Source organism: Neohortaea acidophila, assembly GCF_010093505.1.
Source record: "Neohortaea acidophila strain CBS 113389 unplaced genomic scaffold BDY17scaffold_9, whole genome shotgun sequence".
In the NCBI taxonomy this organism is placed as follows: Eukaryota; Fungi; Ascomycota; class Dothideomycetes; order Mycosphaerellales; family Teratosphaeriaceae; genus Neohortaea; species Neohortaea acidophila.
The window spans coordinates 1,042,106-1,065,815 of NW_022985518.1; the positions used below are offsets into that span (position 1 = coordinate 1,042,106).

The 23,710-nt window shown below is 56.9% G+C and overlaps 7 protein-coding genes across 7 annotated transcripts; 4 read left to right on the plus strand and 3 right to left on the minus strand.

The window, feature by feature from the left end:
• Positions 1-1,406: 1,406 nt before the first annotated feature.
• Positions 1,407-3,738, plus strand: BDY17DRAFT_284934 (GNS1/SUR4 family-domain-containing protein; the record flags this gene model as incomplete). Its single annotated transcript, XM_033732102.1, has 2 exons — positions 1,407-2,537; positions 2,593-3,738. Exons 1-2 carry the CDS (start codon positions 1,779-1,781, stop codon positions 3,736-3,738), a joined length of 1,905 nt encoding a protein of 634 aa, XP_033587427.1. The 5' UTR covers positions 1,407-1,778.
• A 124-nt stretch (positions 3,739-3,862) lies between these two features.
• On the minus strand, positions 3,863-5,313 carry BDY17DRAFT_336917 (3-isopropylmalate dehydrogenase; the record flags this gene model as incomplete). The annotated part of the gene is made up of 3 exons (XM_033737945.1): positions 3,863-4,947; positions 5,005-5,123; positions 5,274-5,313. The coding sequence occupies 3 exons, from the start codon at positions 5,311-5,313 to the stop codon at positions 3,988-3,990; spliced, it is 1,119 nt and encodes a 372-aa protein (XP_033587428.1). The 3' UTR covers positions 3,863-3,987.
• An 819-nt stretch (positions 5,314-6,132) lies between these two features.
• On the plus strand, positions 6,133-7,331 carry BDY17DRAFT_254656 (voltage-dependent anion channel-domain-containing protein; the record flags this gene model as incomplete). The annotated part of the gene is made up of 3 exons (XM_033731452.1): positions 6,133-6,336; positions 6,487-6,823; positions 6,907-7,331. 3 exons carry the CDS (start codon positions 6,133-6,135, stop codon positions 7,329-7,331), a joined length of 966 nt encoding a protein of 321 aa, XP_033587429.1.
• A 182-nt stretch (positions 7,332-7,513) lies between these two features.
• BDY17DRAFT_201477 (uncharacterized protein) lies at positions 7,514-8,833 on the plus strand. Its single transcript, XM_033730102.1, has 2 exons — positions 7,514-8,415; positions 8,560-8,833. Exons 1-2 carry the CDS (start codon positions 7,696-7,698, stop codon positions 8,659-8,661), a joined length of 822 nt encoding a protein of 273 aa, XP_033587430.1. The 5' UTR covers positions 7,514-7,695; the 3' UTR covers positions 8,662-8,833.
• On the minus strand, positions 8,715-9,565 carry BDY17DRAFT_201435 (uncharacterized protein). Its single transcript, XM_033730101.1, has one exon. It carries the CDS (start codon positions 9,473-9,475, stop codon positions 9,005-9,007), a length of 471 nt encoding a protein of 156 aa, XP_033587431.1. The 5' UTR covers positions 9,476-9,565; the 3' UTR covers positions 8,715-9,004.
• Positions 9,566-11,659: 2,094 nt separating this feature from the next.
• Positions 11,660-19,371, plus strand: BDY17DRAFT_312676 (alpha-1,3-glucan synthase; the record flags this gene model as incomplete). Its single annotated transcript, XM_033735643.1, has 3 exons — positions 11,660-12,016; positions 12,071-18,903; positions 18,972-19,371. The coding sequence occupies 3 exons, from the start codon at positions 11,660-11,662 to the stop codon at positions 19,369-19,371; spliced, it is 7,590 nt and encodes a 2,529-aa protein (XP_033587432.1).
• Positions 19,372-19,567: 196 nt separating this feature from the next.
• Positions 19,568-23,641, minus strand: BDY17DRAFT_312677 (eukaryotic membrane protein family-domain-containing protein; the record flags this gene model as incomplete). Its single annotated transcript, XM_033735644.1, has 6 exons — positions 19,568-19,887; positions 19,946-20,054; positions 20,108-20,248; positions 20,310-20,484; positions 20,525-20,713; positions 20,805-23,641. 6 exons carry the CDS (start codon positions 23,639-23,641, stop codon positions 19,568-19,570), a joined length of 3,771 nt encoding a protein of 1,256 aa, XP_033587433.1.
• Between the last annotated feature and the right edge of the window lie 69 nt (positions 23,642-23,710).

Here is a 23,710-nt window from a genome sequence, read left to right on the forward strand (position 1 = left end):
TACTGTACACGTAGGGGTAGGTTACGTCGCAGTGATGCTCAGGTCCCAAGCAGGAACCTGTGACGAGACGAGGCAAGTCTGAGACGTTGGCACATGCTTGGGAAGTGGCCAATGCATTCTTTCTCTTTCCAACATTGAGCTGCTGATGCAAAGAAAAACGTAAAACCAATGGAAAGCGGGACAAGTGGGAGTGGCAGGAGCAAGATGACGGCTGGAGGAAAGGCGGAAGACAGACGCCAGCTACAAGCAAGCATGACCTCGTCGCGGGAGCGCATACATGTATCCACGCGAAGAGTTGAAGTGGCTTGAACAGCACCTGCTTACTTACGAAGGAGGAAAGAGACACGGAACCAAAGCAAGCAGAAGAAGTGCAGGAAACCACCACATCTCGCCAAGGAAAAATCAAGCATTCGTACATCCGCTGGTGTCCGCTCGAAAGCGTCCAACGACGTTGCATTCGAGGCAAAGGAAAATCTCCGCGCCGTGCGGGCTGGGCGGCGACAAGGAGGAAGGTGAAGTCCCACCCAACCTGCCAAGGGAAAAACAAGCATTGGTACATCCGCTGGCGGCCGCCGAAGGCGACCAACGACGAGGCAGAGACGAGGGAGGGAAAGGAGCGTGGAGGCGCTGGACGCGTACGCAAGCCAGAAGCTTGTATTGCCCAGCGTGGCGTGAGCCTGTGGTCAAAGGCGTGCGGTCGGGGTTTAAGGGTGCAACGTTGGTCCAGGCTGCGGCACTAAGTTTGTGCCCAGCCGGCTCTGAGCGGAATTTCGAAGGGAGAGCAATTGGACTTGGCGATCAAGACAGATCTAATCTGGCAGGCATGGGATGGGGGACTTGGCAAGTGAATGCCTGAGGCGATCACGGCAAGATTAGTCAAGAAGATCTAGCTATATCAGTTGAAATTAAGTAAGGCATGCCAAATGGCTGAGGTAAAGTACAACCACTTCATACCCTCCTCTCCTCTGTCGTCGTCGTCGCCGTCTTGTTCCGATCAACAGCATGCTCGACCTTGCCGACAGCTGCTCCAGCACCTTCGGCCAACTTATCACCGGTCCTCTTCGCATCCGGATGTATACCGTCGCCACCGTGTGTCTTGGATCCGTGATGGGTGAAGAGCTCGTCGGCGAATTCGTTGATGTTCTTTCGCAGGCCCTCTGTCAAGTTCTATACGCATGTAAGTATCATTTTGTCTGTCGCATGAGCTGGTGGCAACGTACACCCGCTTCTTTGAAGGCACTCTTGGTGGATTGGGCGCTGTGTTGGCCGGTCTCGCCGGTGGCGGTGGTGTTGGGCGTGTGATGGCCGGGCTCGCCAACGGTGTGGTGGGTATTTGAAGAAGACATATCGACGGATCGTTATTGTAGATATTGCGCTCGATTGACTGATTGTTGGACTTTGAACAGAGAAGCAGGTCTGTTGAAGACGTCAATTTATGTCGACCTCCGTCGCATTCCGTCGAAGCCTTGTGGCAACGCGTGATGCAATATGACGACATTGTTTGTTTCGACGCCACAGAGCCGCATGGAAATCAGGGAAGCACCAGCCACACTTCTGAAAGATTGACAACACTCACTCTCCGGCCACTGACTTGTTCAACATTCAGCCGCGTTGCGTCCTCTCCCACGCGACATTCATTGCCAACCTCCTTTTCCTGTGCAGTGAATGATGTGGTAGTCGCCCCGCATTCACTCCTCCTTCACCCACTCCTTGCGTTCCTCTACATCTTCCGTTGAACCTCAACAACCGCCAACAACCCTCCAACATCACCTCCAACCATGGCGCATCCCGAAGTCCACTGGCGATGGACGCCTTCCCACCTCACCCTCTTGCCTGAAGCTATCCCCCCCGTCCTCCCTTCTCCAGTCGGCGAAGGCAATCTCCGAGCACCCTTCGGCATCGACCACGATGTGTACAACTTCGTCCTCCGCCCCGAGATCCCCATCGCCGTCGCCAGCATATACATGTTGCTCGTCCTCAACTTCAACTCCTACAACCGTCGACGCAACAGCCAGCCATGGAAGATCAGTCGCACACCAGAATTTCGATACTTTGTCATAGCACACAACATCTTCCTCGCGCTCTACAGCTTCGCGACCTTCATCGCCATGGGCCGCGCCGCTTCTCGCGTGCTTCCGTCTTGGGATGAAGAGCATTGGAATGTCAAGGCCACCGATGCCTTCTGCAAGCTGCATGGCCCGAGAGGCTTGGGAGATGCGGCGACATTCAACACCACAATCAACATCTGGGAGGTCAAGAATACCGCCATCCATCTAACCAGCAGAGGCGTTCCCGATCCCACAGACGTGGGCAGATTGTGGAACGAAGGCTTGGCTTTCTGGGGCTGGTTCTTCTACGTGAGCAAGTTTTACGAAGTCATCGACACCTTTATCGTGTTGGCCAAGGGGAAAAGGAGTGCAACGCTCCAGACATACCATCACGCCGGCGCCATGCTGTGCATGTGGGCTGGTATTCGCTACATGAGCCCTCCGATCTGGATGTTTGTTTTTGTCAACTCGGGCATCCACGCGCTGATGGTGAGTACAATCCACTCCGAATTGAACCCTCGCGACTAACATTTGTGCTATTCAGTACACGTACTACAGTCTCTCTGCGCTAGGCTACAGAGTTCCGCAGAACCTCAAGCGCACTCTGACGATGCTTCAAATTGGACAATTTGTCTGGGGCGCATCATACGCTGCCGCCCATCTCTTCATCCAATACGACATCCCGATTGATATCCCCTACAACGTCATGCGAACGTTCCAGCGCGCAGCGAGTTCCGTCCAATCCGCCGCGCACTCCGCCCCCTCGGCAGTCTCGGCAGCCATCGCATCCCCTCCCGCCGCTACAGCCATCGGTGCCTTCATCAAAAAGCTACTGCTCCGCGCCGCAGGTGACGGAGGCGTTGCCGAACGAGTCTCTTATCCGCACGGGGATGGCCTGTTCCCACCTACGACCACTCCGATCGCCGGAAATGCAGCGGGCAATGCAGCGCAAAAGGCGCACCAAGTTTGGGAGCAGACGGTCGAGACGCGCTATCGCACCGACTGGACGAGGATCAACTGCATCGACACCACGGGCGAGGCGTTTGCCATCTACTTGAACCTCATCTACTTGTCGCCCCTCACATGGCTGTTCCTGCGCTTCTTCTCACGCGCCTATCTCCAGCGCAGTAGGGCGCGCTCGGGCTCGCAGACGTTGCACGAGGTCGCAGAGGCCGCGAGGGACGCGAGAAGGCAGGCTAAGCAGGCTGTTGAGCGAGCTGGCAAGGATGCGGAGGACGAGGTCGCGAAGAGAGGAAGTCAGGCGGAGGCAGAAGTTAAGAAGGATGTGCAGCGCGTCAAGCAATCCTTACGCGAAGGCAAAGTCCAGGAAAACGTGAAACAGACGGCCTCGAACGCCGCTAGAAAGGCGGAGACGTACGCGGACAAGGCAAAAAGCACCGCCAAAGACGCAGGGAAGCGAGTCGAGGAGTCGAGCAAGAACATCTCCGGCTCGGTGAAGTCTACCTCGACGTCGCAGACTTCGTCGTCGACTACATCGTCCACATTTGGGCGATCCGAGTCCTCCGCGACGTTTGAGCGTGGCGGCGGGGGCTTGTTCCGGCGTAGCTGGGCCGAGGACACGGAGGAGTCGGAGGGGAAGCAGGATGCGAATCTCGAGGCGTCGCAGCCGTTGAGGCCGGATCCGGAGGTGGATGCGGATGCTATGGGGAATAGCGGGGTGAGGCTTTGAGGGTTGTTTGTCTGCTGCTGCGGGGACTGTGGTTTCTGTGTTCTACATAGGTCGATTCTTAGCGTGGAGCTGGAAGGGGTGAGGGTGGAATGGGATGACTCTGTTTCGAGGAATATGGGCAGGGATTGAGATAGCTTAATACGGCGCGCAATCGGAAAAGCAGATTATCTTGAGTTTTGATTCCCGTGCGATTCACGTCTATCTATCTCACCGAAGCACTCACTACGCCGGAGGTCGAACGGCCTGCGCTCACCGCGCCAGAATCCCCTCGAGCTCCTTGGCAACCGCATCCCCAACCTCCACCGTAGTAGCCGAGCCCCCAATATCCGTCGTGCGGATCCCCTTGTCAATAACCGCCTTGACCGCCTCCTCAACCTGCTGACACAAATCCGCGCGCCCCAGCGAGTACTTGAGCATCATACCCACAGACAGCAACATTGCAACGGGATTCACAATCCCCTTGCCGCTGATGTCCGGCGCGGAGCCGTGGATTGGCTCGTAGATGCCGTTGCACTTGCCCTTGCCGTCCGGGAGGGAGGAGAGGGAGGCTGATGGCAAGAGGCCGAGACTGCCTGGGATGACGGACGCTTCGTCGCTGATGATGTCGCCGAACAAGTTGGAGGTGACGATGACGCCGTTGAGGGCGCGCGGGTTCTTCACCATCAGCATTGCCGCCGAGTCGATGAGGTGGTGTCCTAGCTTGAGCTGCGGGAACTCCTCTGTAATCACTTGCGTCACTGTTTTCCGCCACAGTCGTGACGTGGCCATCACGTTCGCCTTGTCGAGCGACCAAACGGGCAGCGGCGGATCCTCCGCCAGCGCAAGGTACGCCGCCAGCCGCGTGACGCGCTCAATCTCCTCGCGCGAATACGGCTCCGTGTCAAGCGCAAACCCACTCCCGTCATCCTCCTTCCTCTCCCCAAAATAAATCCCCCCGGTGAGCTCGCGCACAATCATGAAATTCGTGCCGCGGCACACCGCGTCCTTGAGCGGAGAGTTCTCCACCAGACTCTCCGACGCGAAGAAGCACGGCCGCAGGTTGCCAAAGGTGCCCATTTCTTTGCGCAACTTGAGGATCCCTTGCTCCGGCCGGACGGCGCCGGTGCCCCATTTTGGCCCGCCGATGGCGCCTAGGAGCACGGCGTCGGCGGCTTTGGCTGCGGTGAGGGCGGCGTCTGTTAGTGGGGTGCCGTGGGCGTCGATGGAGGCCTGGTGTTTTACGGGTTAGCGGGGGTGTGAGGTAGGATGAGATGGAGATGGTCATACGCCGCCGAGGAGGTGTTCTTGGAAGTTGAATTTGATGTCTTTGGCGTGGGTTTGGACGACGCGGAGGATCTGGGTGTTGTCAGCATAAACTTCTGGTGAGCAACAGGGGGATTTGATACCTTTACGGCCTCTGCTGTGACCTAGAATGAAGGGACGTGTTAATACGGTATCTGATCAAGCAAAACCGAAGGACGGCATACTTCAGGACCGCAATGGTCGCCTGCGACATTCAACGTCAGCTAATGTGAATGATGCGTCATCACCGTGACACTCCATACCTCCGAAAACGACGATATTGAACTCCGGCATTGTGGCGGTTGCGAATGATCTCGTTGTGAATCCACCATTTACCTCTAGCTGATGCAATTGAAGAGGTGTGTTTCTCTCGAATTTCGTCGGGCTGTGCCGCCGATATCGGCTGTGGTGGGAAGTCGACCGCAGGAGGCTGCACTCGCGTCTTACTCCCGTGCTCCACAGCCTTGCGATGTTCATTCCTGAGGGCGTTGCTCGAGGTGGTGTCTTGTCGGTGCAAGGAGGCCAAAGTGTTCAGTGGATTCAGTGGTGGCTTCGACCGTGCGGTTGTGTTTTCTGAGGGTGGTTGAACTTCTATGGCTTTGATCTCCATGCAGCTGCTATCGCGTGGACTGATTAAGCACTTCAATTGACTGACTGCCTGCTATCAGCGAGGCCTGCTGTCGAATGCTCCCATCGAACGGCCCCGAGGAAGGAAAGACCATGCGATCTACACATCAATGATGCACTCTTCATGTCTCGTCATTCATGTGTCAGCCTTCGCCGGCAACGTCTCCGCGCGCTGGACCGAAAGCTAATTTCGCCCGAAATGCGCATCATGATGCCACACCACCTCCTGGCACTCCCGTCGTCACCGGTCCGTAATAAGGGCTCTTCTTGACCATATTCTATCATGCAGCTCCTTCTTCCTCGCGATGGTGGATGATAATAACACCATGTCGGACGTGCCAGTGACCGCCAATGGCCACGCAAATGGCGACGAGCTCGAGTCCCGACTTCGGCGAGGCGCGTTCCGCGCCCTCGTCCAAGACTTTGGTCCCATCTGGTCCGTTTGACATGCCAGGGAACAGACGAGACGAGCACGAGCGGAGGTCGATGGCTAACGAGCAGCACAGGTTTACGTGGTGCATGAACAGCGGCGCTCTTGCCATCCTGCTACATCAAACCCCCCTCCGCTTCAAGGGCATCGACATCCTCGCCGACATCCTCTTCTGCATCGCCCTCGTCACCTACGTCGTCTTTTCCATCCTCTTCATCGCTCGCTTCGTGTGGTTTCGGAAGGCCGCATACCTCGAAATCGTCGACAACATCGCCGAGCTCACATTCACATCATGCTGGGCCATCTCTTTCATGGTGCTCACCGGCTGCGTCGCTCTCCTTGTCAGCACCGCATCCTGGGGCGGCTATCCCTTTACCATCGTCGCATATGTCATGTGGTGGTTTGTGCAGACGTGGAATGCGTGCCTGCTGTTCTGGGCCTTCACCATCCTCATCCGCCGACATGAACCCTCCAACGCGAATCTCCCTTTCAGCATCATCATTCCCGCAGTCAGTGTCTCCACCGTCGGCCTAACAGGTGCCGTTATATCGACGTACGCAGTCGGTCTGTCTGCACGCCTGGCGATCCCGGTGATGATTGTCAGCTTCCAATGGACGGGAGTGGGCATCTTGTTTGGGATACTCCTCACGTCCTATCTCTTCTGGTCTCTACTTACGAAAGGATGGCCTGCACCGGACCAGACCGCAACCCTTTTCATCCTTGTTGGACCCATGGGTATGTACATGCGTTGCTATCGCTCAATTATCAACGATGCTGACAACGTCTTTCAGGCCAATCCTCGGCAGCCCTACAAACCCTCGCCTCGGCAGCATCAACTTACGGCCGTTTCGGCGAGTACAACACCGGCACCTTCCTCACCGCAGAATCAGCCAAGGCCCTGGCGCCAGCCTGCCTCCTCCTCGCCTTCCTCATGAACGGCCTGGGCATCATTTGGCTCATCCTCGGCATCCTCGGCATGCTCGAGCGAGCAGTGAAGCGCGAACTCCGCTGGACGCCCGCGTGGAACGGCATCATCTTCCCCAACTCCACTCTCACCACCTCCTTCCTGCTCTTTGCCATCGACCTCGACTCCCCCGCTTATAGAGTCATCACCGTCATCATGATCATTGCTCTTGTCATTGTCTATTTGGTCAATCTCGTGTACACGGTGCTGCGGGTGTCGCAGGGCAAGTTGCTCATCGTGCGAGAGGATTGGCGGGTGAGGAAGTTGATGGAGGAGCAGAAGGAGGAGTGAGGGGTGGATGATTTGACGACGCTGACGACGATTTATGGTTGCATATTCGGCAATGTCAGACATCAAAGTTGAATGATTGATGATGACGACGAGTATGGTGACATATCCGGCAATGTCAAGTCTGATTGCTTTCCGTGCCTCTGTTCAGGGTCTATTTCACAGCCTCTCAGTCAGTCATGCGGAGCGGGAGTGTGACTGATATACGTACCGGTCGGGTAAGGAGGGGGCCGGAGAGCTTTGCAAGTTCTGCGACGGAGTGGGGACCTTGCAGGTTCTGTGGCGTTGTCCGTCAACTCTCTTCATCGAACACAACAGATTACTGCCGACATGTGGAGAGGCGGGAAGGCATGCAAGCCCCCGAACAATGTGGGGATCTTTGTCAGTTTCGAATCGTTGGCATCGTCTACGAAGCAAGGCCATGCCTGAGCGATCGGGCCAGGCTGCGAGATATACGCAAATTTGGCAACTCAGCCTTCTTGACCAATCATCAAAACCAAAGGCGAAATGCGCGGATTGCGCGCAGTACATTGGGGAGGCAGCTGTCCATCTCCATCGGAGTGGGGATCTGCACAGTCTCGCGGCTTCCTTTGCCTCGACCAAACAGAAGGCCAAGGCACTGATGCGCACCGAGTGGGAGGGGCGGGTATGCACGTCGGACAGAGTGGAGTTCCAACTTTCGCCCGCCCTCCCGACCACCGAGGAGACGTACCTTGCGGTACTTCCGCTGTCTCTGGATCGACACACGGACAGGAGAACGCGACACTTACCCTTGTGCTGCTGCATGTGCAACCACCAACACCGCTCGAGTTGCTTTCACGCGCCCTCATCACCCGTCCACCGTCAGTGCTCCTGGAATCGCGTCCAGAACAGACGGCGCTCTGATGAGCTTGTACCCGTCCGCGCCAATCTGCAGCAGCGGATGAGTTCCGACGACCCGCGCCATCAATCTCCTCGTCATCACAGAAACGCGACGTACCTTCCCGCAGCTCCGCCCTGCCTCTCCAGTAGTGGGCTCAGGAGGGCGGATATGGGCCCCTGGTCGACTCCATATCTCCTCGTTCCTGCGTCCGCGTCTGCACCTCGGGTATGCTAGAATGACTTGCAGCGAACCATTCGATCGTCGACGCGCAGATCGACGCTGCGTCTGACGATCGTTTCGTGCTGCCAACTTACCAGGCTTTCTTCTGACTTCACGCGTCTGTTGGACTGACTTCAACTCGTCAATTAGGCGCGTCTAGTCGCCACGACATGCTTTTGTTCAGTGCCAATGGCGTTGGTCTTGGGCATGGTCGCGAAGACACTTGACTGGTGGATTCACGCCGTTGTCTAATCTCGGCGAGCCGCTTGGGTGAATCATATCGAGAGGGTTGATGGATAAAGATATATAGGTTGACAGCGCCGTTTTGACGCGTCTAATCTCCACCATCTATGCCGGGGCACAAGCAAATGCAACTGTCGACGAAGAACTGGGGCAGGCATTCTCCGAATCAAATTATAAGGGTGAACGATGGAAGGACGGGGGCAGGCCTCCACAACGACTCCGAGGCTTGAGAAGGTTCAGAGCGATGCATCGGCTTCGCTGCAAGCCATCTATTGGAAATCAAGCAATGACACTCATACGCCCCTCAGAAACCCACGAATACCCCCGCCAAGGTGTCCGATACTACTAGCCTCTATCTCCTGCCACTTCCACCACCATATCTCTCGCATCGCTCAGGATATGCTCCCAACTGGCAACACCCAGGAGGAGCTGAAGTCGTCGCGCGCTCTAGACCCGGCCAGAAGCACAACGCTCCCTCGTCCCTGCCGATCGCCGATCGGCAACAGTCTAGGTCGGCACGTGGGAATTTCATCACACCACGTTCCATGCGAGCAAGGGCATCACTCGTCACCCCAACGAGCCATGGTGTGATTTCGGCAACGAGCGAGAACGGGCAGGGCAGGGCAGGGGAAGCACGCACGCACGCGCGTACCATTCCCCCGCGGGCACATGCAGTGTCTCTCTTAGGGGAAGGGCGAAACCTTCGCTGCGCAAGGTTTGCAGGGTGTGCGCGGGCGGTTGCGCTGGCGCATATGCCTATTGCGGCCGATCCTTTTCCCAATCGCGCATGTGCATTGCGTGCGTGCAGTGCAGGTGAGATCATGCCAACGCTTTTGAGCCAAGCGGTGAGATTGTGCGTCTTTGCGCGTGGGAAGGTGCGTGAGAGTGGAAGGTTTCCGCATTGAGGGGAGTTTTGATAAGAAGCGTCTTGGCTGGGAATCCTAGTGGCCCCCTGTGGAGCCTCAAGGGCTTGGGTGGCGCTTCTTTAGCCTTGAGATGGCTTTTCAACCCCAGGAACGAGCGTGGCTGGCCTTAAGCTGGATATGTGAGGAGCCGATGGCGCCATTGCGTAGAAAGAGAGCAGGCGTCTGCTCGACAACACAAATACTCATGAGGGTGGTTTCAGATCGGTGGAAAACGCAAGGCAAGAGTTGCGGCAACGGCCAAGAAGATTGCGTCGATGTGTTGAGGAAGCCTTGCGCAGGCTGAAGCTTCGCGACTCCACTGTGCATTCATCACATGCCGGAACAGGACAGGAAGAGGGTTGTCGGTGCAGTGTGAGATCGGAGATAATCGCAAATGGTGGATCTGCCCATGCGAACAAGCCTCCTTCATTGGCCAATGTCGCCAGGGGCAGCTGCATCGGGGTTCCGGGGTATTTGTCCGAGGGTGGCACTTTCCCGATTAAGCTCATCTCAAATCGAGTTGCATATCCCCCATCGGGTTTAGGCGATTGCAGCTCAACCTCATCCCAACCTTCCTGCCGGCAGTCCAGCCGCTGTCCGCACCTATCATATGGCATCTGCCGGTCCCGGCGCATCGCGCGGCCCCCTGCTCACCTCGAGCTTCCAGAACACATGTGTTTCATGTTCCCTTGGTCGTGGTGGCATGACGCCCGCGTGGGAGTCGCATCTCATACACGCACAACCGTAGAGGTGCGGACGGAAAGATTCGGCTTGCAGCTACCCGCACAGTCCCCACACTGGAGGATAGCCCGTCGGCCGTAAGCTTACATCTGCAGTAACGGCGCCGAGTCAGCGCAAATTGCCGCATACGCAATCGCTGCGGGCTCCGTCGTAGTCGAGGAACTGGGCATACGCAGGAGGCGGCGGAGGAGGCCACCAGTGTCCCACGCGCCGCGCATGAGCCCCACGACGAGACCTCATTCGCTAGGATAGGGTATCGCAGCAAGCGGCCGGAGCATACCGGTGGGAACCTTGTCCACCCCAGCAACAACCACGCCAAGTCATAAAGGCTATAGCGCCGCCCATACCAATGAGCACGTTGCCTGCCCAATCTCTGGGCGAGGTCTCGTTGGGAGCCCGGTTCGGCGCCTGTAGCATGCGCCGAGGTCAAGCCCCCAACCCCCTAACGAGCCCGGTCAACCATGCCCCTGCTCCGCCAGGCACGCGAGGACGATTGCTTCGCTCTGTCGATCGATGCAAGTCACCACCATGATCTTCTGCGCATTCCAAAAGACGGCCTGGAAATGACCGAGACATCGGAGCGTTCGAGAACAAAACGTGGTCGAGATCGGCAGGCACAGATCGTTGATCAGCCAGATGCATCACTTGCATCGGTAGCTGGGCCGGGAAGGGAGCAATCGGGAGGTTTATGCAGCTACAGGCAGCGGCCCGGCCAGTCCTCGGGCGCTTCTTACGGCCGGGCCCAGTCCGTCCGCAGCCACGCTCATTCCCAATCTGACACCAGTCTGCCGTGCATTGCCTATTCTAGTCGCCACCCAAGCTCCTTTGGGCGAATGCGAGCAGCTCGGTCCCTGCCATGTGGAGAGCTCCAAACGGCGTCGCACGTCCAGAAAGTCTGAGCGCGAACGCCGTCGGCTTCAATTGAACGCCTTCTAGACCCTCCCGCTACGTCTTGCTCTCTACACCCCGGTCCATCGATCCACCGGTCCACGCCCACCGTGGCAAGCGCTGCCTCTCGCGTGCCAGCGGCATCATTGCGAGCGCGGGTGGCGTTTCTGCGAATCTCCAAGTGTCTCAAATAACTTTGAACTCTACTTGGGGCCAGGCGCGCACGCAGCGCTGCAGCGACTAACCAGATGCTACGCCCGTGGTGGTCTGGCTCGTGGAGGGTAGGTCGGAGTCTCCGCTCTGTCGCGCTCTCTCGTCTTATATCTTAACTTCGTCGCCGCCCCGTCGCTCGCTGTGGGTCTTCTTTCTTGTTGTTCAGTTGCTGTTTACTCTCGCGAAACCCAACACACCTTACCCTCGCGGAGGTGTTGCTTTGTTGTGGGCTGTATGACGAGGTCTATACTGCCGGCGCAATGTTGCCCATCATGAGACTCGTCGTTTGCTTGCTCACCACGCTCGTTCCCCTCTCCCGAGCGTACAGATACGACCCGCAATATGTTGCGCACAACCTCAACCAGAACAAGACGGCGGTCAATCCGCTCGACTATTGGGGACAATGGGACGATCATCGTTATACACCTTCCCCGAAGAACTGGCGATTCCCGTTCTACACGATCTTCATGGATCGCTTTGTGAACGGAGATCCGACGAACGACAACATCAACGGTACCATGTACGAGCATGATTCGAATTCTAATCAGCTGCGACATGGAGGAGACATTCAAGGTCTCGTGGATACTCTGGATTATCTTCACGGAATGGGAATCAAGGTATGCAGGGATTGCGACTTTTTTCCGACGATCTTCAGCTGATTTCGAAAATAGGGTTTGTACCTGGCCGGCTCGCCTTTCATCAATGCGCCCTGGGGCTACGACCAATACTCTCCTCTCGATCTCTCCATTCTCGACCTCCACTTCGGCACCATTGACGTCTGGCGCAATGCGATCGACGAAATTCACGCGCGTGGAATGTACGTTGTCTTGGACAACACATTCGCTACTCTCGGTGATTTGATCGGATTCGACGGTTACCTGAATCAAACCGCACCCTTCACTCTGCAGGAGCATCAAGTTCAGTACAAGAGCGACCGGCAGTATTGGGACTTCGACTTTGGAAATGACTACAACAAGACCTGTGAATACCCGGCGTTCTGGGGTCAAGAGGGCTACCCGCTTGGAGATTACATCTCCGACCAAGTGCAGGGCTGCTACAACTCCGATTTCGACCAGTATGGCGATACGGAGGCCTTTGGTGTGTTTCCCAACTGGCGCCGTCAATTGAGCAAGTTCGCCTCCGTGCAAGATCGTCTGAGAGAATGGCATCCCCCTGTCCGGGCCAAGCTGGAGAACTTTTACTGCATGGCAATCGCCATGTTGGACGTCGATGGTTACCGGTACGACAAGGCTTGTCAAGCTACAATCGATGCACTGAGCGAGATGAACCACGCCATGCGAGCTTGTGCGCGACGATTCGGCAAGGAGAACTTCTTTCTCCCCGGTGAAATCACTCCCGGCAATGACTTTGGTGCCACCTACGTGGGTCGCGGACGTCAGCCTAACCAGCTCCCGGAAAACTTCACTCAAGCGGCGACTTTACAGGCCAACGCTTCCAGGAACCAGCAGTACTTCATTCGCGAACCGGGCTATGGTGCTCTCGACTCCGCAGCTTTCCACTACACTGTCTACCGCACCCTCACCCGCTTCCTGGGCATGGACGGCAATCTTGCTGCCGGCTACGATGCTCCGCTCAATTGGGTTGACCAGTGGAATACGTACTTACTCACGAACGATTTCATCAACGCAAACACCGGCGAATTCGATCCCCGTCACATGATGGGAGCGACCAACCAGGATGTCTTCCGCTGGGGAGGCATCACAAACGGTGTGCAGCGTCAGCTTCTCGGCCATTACGTGACTACGCTCCTCATGCCCGGCCTCCCGCTTCTCCTCTGGGGAGAAGAGCAGGAGTTCTACATTCTTGACAGCACCGCCGATAACTACATCTTTGGCCGCCAAGCCATGTCGACCGCGACCGCATGGCAAACGCATGGATGCTATCATCTCGGATCCCTTCAGTACTACAACATGCCCTTGGACAAGGTTCGGCATGGGTGCTCCGACGACAGCGTCAGTCTCGATCACAGAGATCCGTCTGCGCCGGTCCGCAACATCCTTCGTCGCATGTACCAGCTCCGCGAGGCGTACCCAGTACTCAACGACGGCTTTGCTCTGCAACAGCTGTCGAACATGACCTGGAACATCTACCTTCCTGGTTCCAGTGGAATTGCAACCGAGACTGGGCTGTACAGCGTCTTGCGATCCGGCCTGTACGGAGTGCAAGACTTTGGCCATCAAGGCTACGTCTGGCTCGTCTACTCCAACTACAATGAGTCGAAGACTTACGAGTTCAAGTGCAGCGACCCTGACCAGACGCTGAACACGAAAGCGCTGATTGCGCCGTTCCATGTCGGCTCCCATGTCAAGAACCTGCTATACCCCTACGACGAGCACATTCTGGAGAACAGCACCCAGAAACTCTACATCAACAACGCCACCAAAAACAACGGGTGTCTCAGCTCTCTCACTCTGGAGCCGTATGACTTCCGAGCGTACGTGCCCATCGAATACTGGATCGAGCCAATTCCCATGATCACAAAGTTCCAGCCGGGTCATGATGCTCGTCTCGTGTCCAAGGTCGACCAGTACAGCACCGAGGACATTGAAGTCGAGATTCAATTTTCGGAAACCATGGACTGCAACAGTGTGACGGACGGCATCTCTTTCCAATCAACGACCGAGTTAGAAATTCGTCCCAGTGTGGTCAGAGACAGTGTGCGCTGTGGCGAGGTTTGGCGCCCGGAGAACATCAGCTATGTTGGTGCTATCCAATCCGTCTGGGCATGGAAGGCCACTCTTACCGACGTGGCGAATGGCGTGCACCAGTTGATTGTCAGCAACGTCAGCACTCTCGGTCAAATCACTACCACCAACGTGACGGATCGCTTCCTGTTCCGAGTGGGCCAGATTGAGAACCCCATGGTCTTTCAGCAAGCCAACTATTCGACGTCGCTCTTCCTTAAGCTCGAGGAGGGCCCGCTTCTGGTCAACCACTCTGCGGCCGGCGCCGACTTGTGGAGATACAGCACCAACTTTGAGTCCTCGTTCTCCGACTGGATGCCGTACACTGGCGGCATTCACGAGATCGAACCACAGCCGTGGTCTGGCACCAAGGTGCAAGCGTGGCACGGCCATCATCTGCGGGTCGAGTACTACAGCCGCTTGTCTGGCTCCAGCGATCACATACAGCAAGGTGACATCGGTGCCAAGCAACGTCGCTTCCCGCATCTCTTCCTGAACGGTCCTTACAATTACTGGGGCTATGATGCTGGGTTGGAGAACCAGCTTCAGCTCACAGACGACGGAACCTGGGAGCGTCACTGGTCGGTCGAATGGTCCATGAACGGTACCATCGCTCAACTCAATGTTTGGGGCATGGATCCGAACGGAGCACCAGACTCACAAGTTGTCATGGGCGACATCGACGGAGACTCCATCCTTGATCGTGTGCCGCCTTCCTACCTCGCCCCAGTCGTGTTGAACATCACAGAAGCCCCACCAAGGCCCTACTGGAGCTGGAAGTTTATCGTCAACGACGGCGATATGCGCTTCTTCATCATCCCCGCGGGCAACATGTGGGTGTCGCTCATCCTCTACTGCCTTTTGGCTGCGATCCCACTCATCACCGCGGTCGCCTCCGTCTGGATCTTCGCCGGCAGCTTCTACAAGATCAAGTTCAACGAGATCGGCATCTCCCAGAAGGAGTCCTTCATTCCCTACTCCATGAAAAAGTCTCTTGGCTTCATGGTGAGCGTGGAAGAAGTGGACGATGATCCTCGCGTGGGCGTCAATGTGGTGCCTCCGAGGAATGCTCCCAAGCACGAAGTCGGCCACTGCGTTTCCTGCTTGCAGAAGTATGACCCTCTTCAGGTTTCTGCTTCTGGCTCCAAGCGAAGGACGGTTCTCATTGCAACCATGGAGTACGACATCGAGGACTGGAACATCAAGGTCAAAATTGGTGGGCTGGGTGTCATGGCCCAGCTGATGGGCAAGAATCTCGGCCACCAAGATTTGATCTGGGTGATTCCTTGTGTTGGCGGCGTGGAGTACCCTGTTGATGAAACGGCCGAACCCATGCTTGTGACCATTCTCGATGCAGAGTATGAGGTCCAGGTGCAATACCACAAGCTCCGCAACATCACCTACGTCCTTCTCGATGCGCCCGTTTTCCGACAACAGACCAAGGCAGAGCCGTATCCAGCTCGCATGGACGACATGACGAGCGCCATCTACTATTCCGCATGGAATCAGTGTATCGCTCAGGCTCTGACGCGCTTCCCCGTCGACCTCTACCACATCAACGACTACCACGGAACGATTGCTCCGCTGTACTTGTTGCCGCAATCGTTCCCAGTCTGTCTGTCCTTGCACAATGCCGAATTCCAGGGTCTGTGGCCAATGCGCAACAAAGCCGAGCGACAAGAGGTGTGCTCCGTCTTCAACCTCCCCGAACGGGTTGTCCAAGAATACGTACAATTCGGTGAGATTTTCAACCTGTTGCATGCCGGTGCTTCCCTGCTTCGAGTCTACCAGGACGGCTTCGGTGCCGTGGGTGTTTCGAAGAAGTATGGCAAGCGTGCATACGCCAGATATCCGATTTTCTGGGGTTTGCAAAGCGTGCAAGGCCTGCCCAACCCGGATCCCACGGATACCGGCGAGTGGGACAAGAAGCTGCCCAAGGAATCGGACATGAAAGTCGATCCCGTGTTTGAGAAGGAGAGACTCCAAATGCGTGTCCAAGCGCAGCAATGGGCCGGGCTCGAGGAGGATCCGACCGCCGAACTCTTCGTCTTCGTGGGTCGCTGGTCGAACCAGAAGGGTGTCGATTTGATTGCCGACGTCTTCCCCTCCATCCTCGCATCCAACAAAAAGGTCCAGCTGATCTGTGTCGGTCCGGTCATCGACCTTTACGGAAAATTCGCCGCTCTCAAACTGGACCGCCTGATGAAGCTCTATCCCAAGCGAGTCTTCAGCAAGCCCGAGTTCACCGCTCTCCCGCCCTACATTTTCTCCGGAGCCGAATTCGCTCTGATCCCATCTCGTGACGAGCCCTTTGGCTTGGTTGCAGTCGAGTTTGGCAGGAAGGGTGCTCTTGGTGTCGGTGCCCGAGTCGGTGGTCTTGGTCAAATGCCCGGATGGTGGTTTACCATCGAGAGCATGACGACCGATCATCTTCTCCACCAGTTCAAGGGCGCTATCAACGAGGCCATGAGCTCCTCCACATCCGCAAGAGCGAAGATGCGAGCTCGATCGGCGAAGCAGCGCTTCCCGGTAGCGCAATGGGTAGAGGATTTGGAAATTCTCCAGTCCACCTCCATGCGCATCTACCACAAGGTCAAGTCGGAGAAGCGCGCATCTTCCGCCGAGACGCTGGTGGATTTCGGTGCCCAGAATCGTATTACGGATCTTACCGACCGAGCCGTGTCGCCAGATGGCCCGAGTGCTGCTCTCTTGCCTCCTCCAAGCCGCGAGCATTCGCCGACCAACAGCGAAGGCGAGGTGGATAGAGCATCGAGACCTTCTTCCACCGCAAGCCGTCCGCAGAGTCTAAACTTCTCGCGACGACACCATGCGGAAGTGTACAAGGAAGCAACATTCGGTGTCAGCCAAGGTCCAGGCCATGTGGAGCAAGAGGACTGGAACGACGGCGAAGCTTCTGGTGGCCTCAACGAGGGCAAGTACTTCTTCCCTGACAACCACAAGCCAAACGTTGGAAGAGCGTTGTCGACGGAGCTAGTGCCACGACTCCCCTCGCCCGAGCTCGGCGTTGACGACGATTCGGACAGCGAGGCTAGCAGCTACCACGACGACCTCGACGACCTTGACGATGACCCCTATGAATATGATGAGGAAATCCAGCGGCCGTCGTTTGAAGTTGAGGAGTTTCAAGTTGCACAGTCGGCACCGGCCCGAGCGAGGCTGGTCGCCGCTGATTCCTATCATGACGACGATGAGCCGCAGAGCTCCCAGTGGCCGCTTCCGCTGCAGCGAATGGCTTCTTCCGCTTCGCGGAGTGGACAATCCTCTCGACAACGCTATGCGCCTGTGGAGAGCGGCGTTCATTCTGATGATGACGAGGAGGATGAGTTCTACGAGGATGCCGGAGATTCGGACGATGACGAACATGCGGAAGATGCGGCCCTTCATGCTGATACCGATGCCGAGGTCGTCGCAGCCTTCCCTTATGCACCACCGCCGATCCCCCAGGATCCGCCTAGGCTGCTCCGGACCCGCTCCATGGTATCGGTTGACTCGATCGTCGGCGAAAAGAAGGACTACAACCTCCAAAAGGTCGATCCATTCTTCACCGATAGCAATGGCTACTACTATGAGATTTTCAGCAAGAAGCTCGACAGCCTCGACAAGAACAACTCCGAGACAAGCAACTGCATCGAGCAGTTCCTCATCAAGTCGGAGAAGCAATGGTTCAACAGCTTCCGCAATGCCAAACTCGGTCGCGCTCCCAGCTCTCGGCCTTCGTCGATTAATCGCAAGTCTCGGACTCTGTCCTGGGGCCTTTCCTCCGCTGAGCGCGTTGCTCGAGAGAGGACGAGCTCCGACGATGACGACCAATCCGGAGACAACGCAGACGAATTCCTCTTGGGGGCCGACTACAAGCCGCCTCGCGGCCTGAGGAAGTACATGCAATACCGCTTCCTCAGCTGGCCGGTCTACGCCTACTTCATGGCCCTCGGCCAAATTATTGCTGCCAACAGCTACCAGATTGTGCTGCTGACCGGTGAAATCGGTGAGACGGCGCCGAAGCTCTACATCATCGCATCCATCTACCTCGTCTCCTCGCTCTGCTGGTGGTGGCTCTACCGCCGCCGACCCGCGGTCTTGTCTCTCTCGCTCCCATTCGTCTTCTATGGCATCGCTTTCCTCCTCATCGGCGTCGCGCCTTGGGCTTCTTACGCCGACAAGTTCTGGATCCAGAATGCCGGCACAGGCGCCTACGCAGTCGGCTCCGCCACCGGTGCGCTCTTCTTCTCCCTCAACTTCGGAGACGAGGGAGGCGCGCAGGTCAAGTCGTGGGTCTTCCGCGCTTGCGTCATTCAGGGCTCGCAGCAAATCTACGTCGCCGCTTTGTGGTACTGGGGCTCTGTCTTGACGAGGCGCACATCCCAAGGCATCGTCATCACGACCGATACGCTCGCCGGCAGCTGGAAGATCACCGCCATCACCCTCCCCATCGCCGGCTTTTTGTGGGCCGTGGGGTTCGCCATGTACGTCGGTCTGCCCGACTACTACCGCCAGACGCCCGGGCGCATCCCGCGTTTCTACCGGTCGGTGATGAAGCGCAAGGTCGTGCTGTGGTTCCTGTTCACCGCCGCGGTGCAGAACTTCTTCCTCAGTGCGCCGTACGGGCGCAATTGGGCGTTCCTGTTCAGCAGCACGCATGCCTCCACTTGGCAGGTGCTGTGCTTGATGCTCATCTTCTTTGTTGGCGTTTGGGGTGTTGCCCTTATGATCTTCCGTAAGCTGTCGAAGGCGCATGCTTGGATCTTGCCTCTCTTTGCCATTGGACTGGGTGCTCCCAGGTAAGGCTTTCGCATCCCAAGCCACGTCTATCGTTCAGCATTGACTAACTCTCTCTCTCTCTCTCTAGATGGGCGCAAATCTGGTGGGGCACAAGCAACATCGGCCTCTGGCTCCCCTGGGCCCCCAGCTTCCTCTGGAGCGCCCTCATCTCCCGCACCCTCTGGCTCTGGCTCGGCGTGCTAGACGCCATCCAAGGCGTCGGCCTGGGCATGATCATGCTCTCCACCCTCACCCGCTCGCACGTCGCCTTCACCGTGATCGCGACGCAAGTGCTCGGTTCCGCGACGACGATGCTCGCGCGCGGCGTCGCGCCCAACCGCATTGGGCCCGGCCCCATTTCGCCGGATATCAGCGGCGGCGTGGCGCCGATTTGGCAGGCGTGGTTCTGGATTGCGCTGGCGTTTAATTTGTTTGTTTGTGTTGGCTTCTACAAGTTCTACCGCAAGGAGCAGCTGTTGAAGCCTTAGCGTGGTGTTATTGTATTTCCTTGGAAGGAAAGGATGGGGGGGTTCTTGTTTCATATGTGCTTGAGATATCCTTGTGTCGTTTGGGAGAGGGCGTTGCTGGGGGATAGAGAGAGTCCACTAGAACGAACGTACTGTGTAATTAATTCCAGATAGAGACCAAAAAGTCTTCATTTCCCAGCTGTCTTGCACCATCAAATCAATCCCCGTGATCCAAATGCGTCGTATTCTCCTTCATCACCTGCTCCGCCACCTGCGTGGTATCGTCGCGCTTCGCTTTCGGCACTTCCGCCGCATCCTCGTCCAGCTTCTGCTGCTCCGCCGGCTGCTTGTCCTGCCAGAGATCCATGACTTCGTGGTCGCCCGTGGCGTGCTGGTAGACTGTAAACGCCGTGGCGAACTCCTTGTGCGCGCCGACTTGGACTTTGTCGAGCAGGTTGACGGCGAAGTTTTGGCAGTTGTTGCTGATGAGGTTGTAGGCTGCGTGTTTTTCTCGCATGTTGTGGATCGTCATTTGGCCTGGGGAGAGTATGTGAGTGGATTCTTAATGGAAGTAGTTGGGATGAATGAGCCTCACCTGCTTTTCTCAACGCCTGATCATTGAACCTCGTCTTGCCGACTTCGTACGTGTGCCATTCTTCCGGCACATGTTTCTCGTTGAAGTAGATGATGTCGAGCTTCTCGTCCTGCAATATCCCATTAGTCGTCACACTCGCTTGCGAGAGGAGAGGCGACAAACCATCCACAACTCATGCACGTAGTCCCCCACAATCACCGCCCAATGTTGCGTTGGATCGGGAAACTTGCCAATGCGATGCGTAATCTGCTTGCCGATGATCGTCTTTTCGGCGAACCACTTGCCCGCCCCGCCGGCCACGGGCTACAATACACGAATCAGCATGGCCGCGCACGGAGGATGAAAGTCAAGGGGGAGAACTCACATGCCACCCCAGCATAATCGTGCGCATCTCGCCATTAATATCCGGCGTGCCGTCGGGCACTTGGTTGGGTTTGTGGCCCAGGCCGACGGAGTGCTCGAGGTCGCGCTGCGCCTCGGACGCTTCTTTGTCGGTGTATTTGAGGCCTTTGCTCCTGCGCGGGGGCTGATCAACATCTCTTTGGGGTTTTATTGCAGGTAGGTAAATGTTGGGCTTACAGCAGGCCTGAGACTTGGCCCTTGAGCTTTTCCATTTTTCGACGTGAGTTGGTCGCGCCCTCTTGCGAGTATCGTGGGGACGTGAGGTGGACGTGAGGTGGTGGCTGGATGTTGCGGCGGTCCTCGCTAGTCGGAGCTAAATCCGCATGCTCGTATGGAGGTGGAGGAATAGCAATCGCTTCTCTCATACTTTAAACGTGTTCACAAGTTTTGACAATCTACACCTGGCGGCAAAAGCGCACTCATAACAACTGAACGCAAATTGGCATTAACGCTCTACCAAATCCTTTTACCAGCCATACTATACCGCATAACGCCATCCAGCTTCATCTCCGCCTTCGCCGCCCGCCTCCCCCTCTCCTCCCTCTCCCTAACCTCTCTGAGTCCTTCCGCATCGTCCCCATAAATCCACCGCCGCTTATCCTCCCCAACCTCCACCGTTGCCAACCGCCCCACCCGCTTCCCCTGCGTCTCCACACTCTCCCCCTCCCGCGCTTTCATCCCTGCATACCGCTTGCGCGCAAACGACAGCAGCGCCATGCCGAGGATGAGTTTGAGGGCCAAGAGCACGAGGTACAGCGCGAGGAAGAAGACGCACATGGTTGCGAAGGCGATGAGGTCGTCTACGCTCCACCAGCTGAAGGTAGATGTGCTTGGTCCGCTGCCGTTTCCGCCTCCGGCGCCGAAGGAGGAGCGCCCGAGGGCGCGCCGGAAGATGTCGTCGATGTGTTGCAGTGCGGCGGTTGTTGCTGGGATTTGGCCTGTGGAGTCTGATTCGAGGGAGATGCTCGTTGCGGCGGAGGCGATGGGTAGTGGCATGTGGGTTGCGAGGAACATGTGGTAAGTTTGCATGCAAGCACGGATGACGAGACAGCTGAGCGGGATGACGGGCAGGCCGAGGCGCTTCGTTAAGTTCTGGTCGGCAAAGGCGTGGGTGTAGTAGTCCTTGGCGAGCACGTCGAGGAAGCGGGAGTAGATGTTGGGCTTGATGTTGTTGAACTTGCCAATGTACGCGTGCTTGCACCAGTCCACTAGCGCTTCGCTGCCGAGCACGATGAGGAAGGGTCCGAGCACTTCGCCGGTCCATTTGGGGAAGAGGGTGAAGGCTTTGGGGATGACGAAGGCGGAGGTGAGGGGGATGGCGGACGTGCCGTTGAGTCCGGGGTTAAAGGGTTCGGGAGAGTCGCCGAAGGCGCTGTTCAGGGAGATGCTGAGTCCGCCTACTTCGACGATGTTGCGTAAGGCGATGATGAGCAGGAGCAGCCAGAGTTGGAAGCGTTCGACAATGTCGGCGCACGTCATTTGGAAGAGATTTTCCTTGTCGAACTTCTTGAAGACCGTTCCCTTGATCTCCACAAATTGATTGCTCATGAGGAGGGTGAGGAGGGCATTGTTGTAGGAGTTGACAGCGACGTTGAGCGTCACGACTTGGTAGAAGAGGGCAGTGGCGTGCGTGACGTTGTAGACGAGCGCGAGGCAGAACATCCAGAGCGGCCGCAGGATCTTGCTGCGGCCGTGCTCGTCGCGCTCCAACGTCTCCTTGCTGAACAGGCATTCCAGTACGTCTTGCCCGAGGGCGGAAAAGAGGCGGTCAAAGACTTCGAGGACGTTGTAGATGACGTAGAGCTTGATGGCTGCTTGCCCGCGGATGCTGTGGTACATGCGACTCGCGTCAAAGTACATGAGGAGAGTGCAGCTGATGATGACGAGAAGGCCTTGAAGAATGTCGGCTTTGTGGTTGGGCAGTAGAGCCGAGGGAGTGGATTTCGTTCGACGATGGCGAAAGGCTGGGTTGTTCGTCCTTCGTTTTCGATCGGTGGGTGCGTGGGAGATGTGTCCGTTCATTTTCGATGCCGCCGCATCTGCCGTCGCATCCACTACTGAATGTCGCCGCGAGCTGTCGCCTTCCGATATCGAGCCTCTCGGCGTCTCGGAGAAGGATCTGCCTCGCTTCCTCTGCCACATTCGGCCGATGCCGGAATATACGAAGGCATTGAGATCGTGCAGTTCCTTGATGGTGTTGTGAAGCATCCACTGTAGAAGGATACTAATCGCCTTGAAGAATCGTAGGGGGAGGATGGTGAAAGTATACAGCCAAGAATCCAAGCAAGCAATCGCTCCGAACCACAGAACTTGCTCGAGGTTGTGCGGTAGCCAGAGGAAGTTGAGCAGTCGCTCAAACTTTACTTTGGAGGATTCATACGGGAAGTCGGCGCTGGTGGAGCGGTGGATGTAGAGTGCCGAGGGTCGATCTGAGGATAGTTCGAGTTGGAGGTAGGTGGGCAGAGAGAATGGTGGAATTGGGAGAAGGGGTGGCGCGGGGGAGGGGAAGCGGTCCAGCGTGGGTGTCATCCTGGCTTGTCGCACGGTTTGCGCGGCATTCAAATCATCGGTATTGAGAGGGTCCAGCGCTGGTCTTGCCGCGGAGGGCTTGGAGGAAGACGACTTGCGGTGAACGAGAGGAGTGGACGCCGAGCGCGAACCCTTCGATGGGCGAGCAGTGGTGATGGCTGCAGGGGTAGCGCCGAGGAAAGACGGTTCGGTAAGTCTCTGCAATGTGTTGCTTCCGGTATGGTTGTCCAAGGAGTCTCCAGCAGGTGTCGTGTGTATATCGCTGGCATCCAAGCCGATTGGAGGGATGTGGTCAGACGGGCGCCGACTGTGCACCGTTGACCCTTCTCTTCCACTCTCATCCAGCACACGCACAGGCAGATTCTCCGGCGACTGAACAAACTCTTGCAACTGCGAGTGGGACAACTTAGTCGCACTACCAGCTCTGCTTTCGCGATTGACAGCGCCATTGCTTTGTGTCGATAATACAGCTTGTTTGTCCACTTCGATCACCGCATCTGCTGATCTTCTGCTTCCCTGCTCATCTTCACCGTCAAGAAAAGCCGAGCTCTCACGACTGCCGTGCTCGCTGATTGGGGTCAAGGCGGGTGTTGCAAGCTGGTCATTGCTGCTCGGCGCGGCGAATACATCGTCGTCATCGTCGCGCCCATTCGGAGGGTTGTCGTCGCTCATGGCGCATGGCGAGCGCGTCGACCATTCCTCGAGCTGATGCTGGTGCGTCTGTCGAGTGTGAGGTGGTGGAGGTGTAGTAGACGAGTTGGTCATGCGACAACTGACGTCGCGAGACAATCGCTCGCTTGGCCGAAAGCGGAAATTCGCGGCGGCGGGCAAATG

What these genes read in the sequence shown, in the direction of transcription:
- BDY17DRAFT_201477 (XM_033730102.1), top strand. Translation starts at nt 7,696, where the DNA reads ATGTGGGGATCTTTGTCAGTTTCGAATCGTTGGCATCGTCTACGAAGC. An exon ending in CGTCCGCGTCTGCACCTCGG is followed by an intron (nt 8,416 to 8,559) that starts GTATGCTAGAAT and finishes CTCGTCAATTAG; the next exon opens with GCGCGTCTAGTCGCCACGAC.
- BDY17DRAFT_201435 (XM_033730101.1), bottom strand. Translation starts at nt 9,475, where the DNA reads ATGATCTCACCTGCACTGCACGCACGCAATGCACATGCGCGATTGGGA.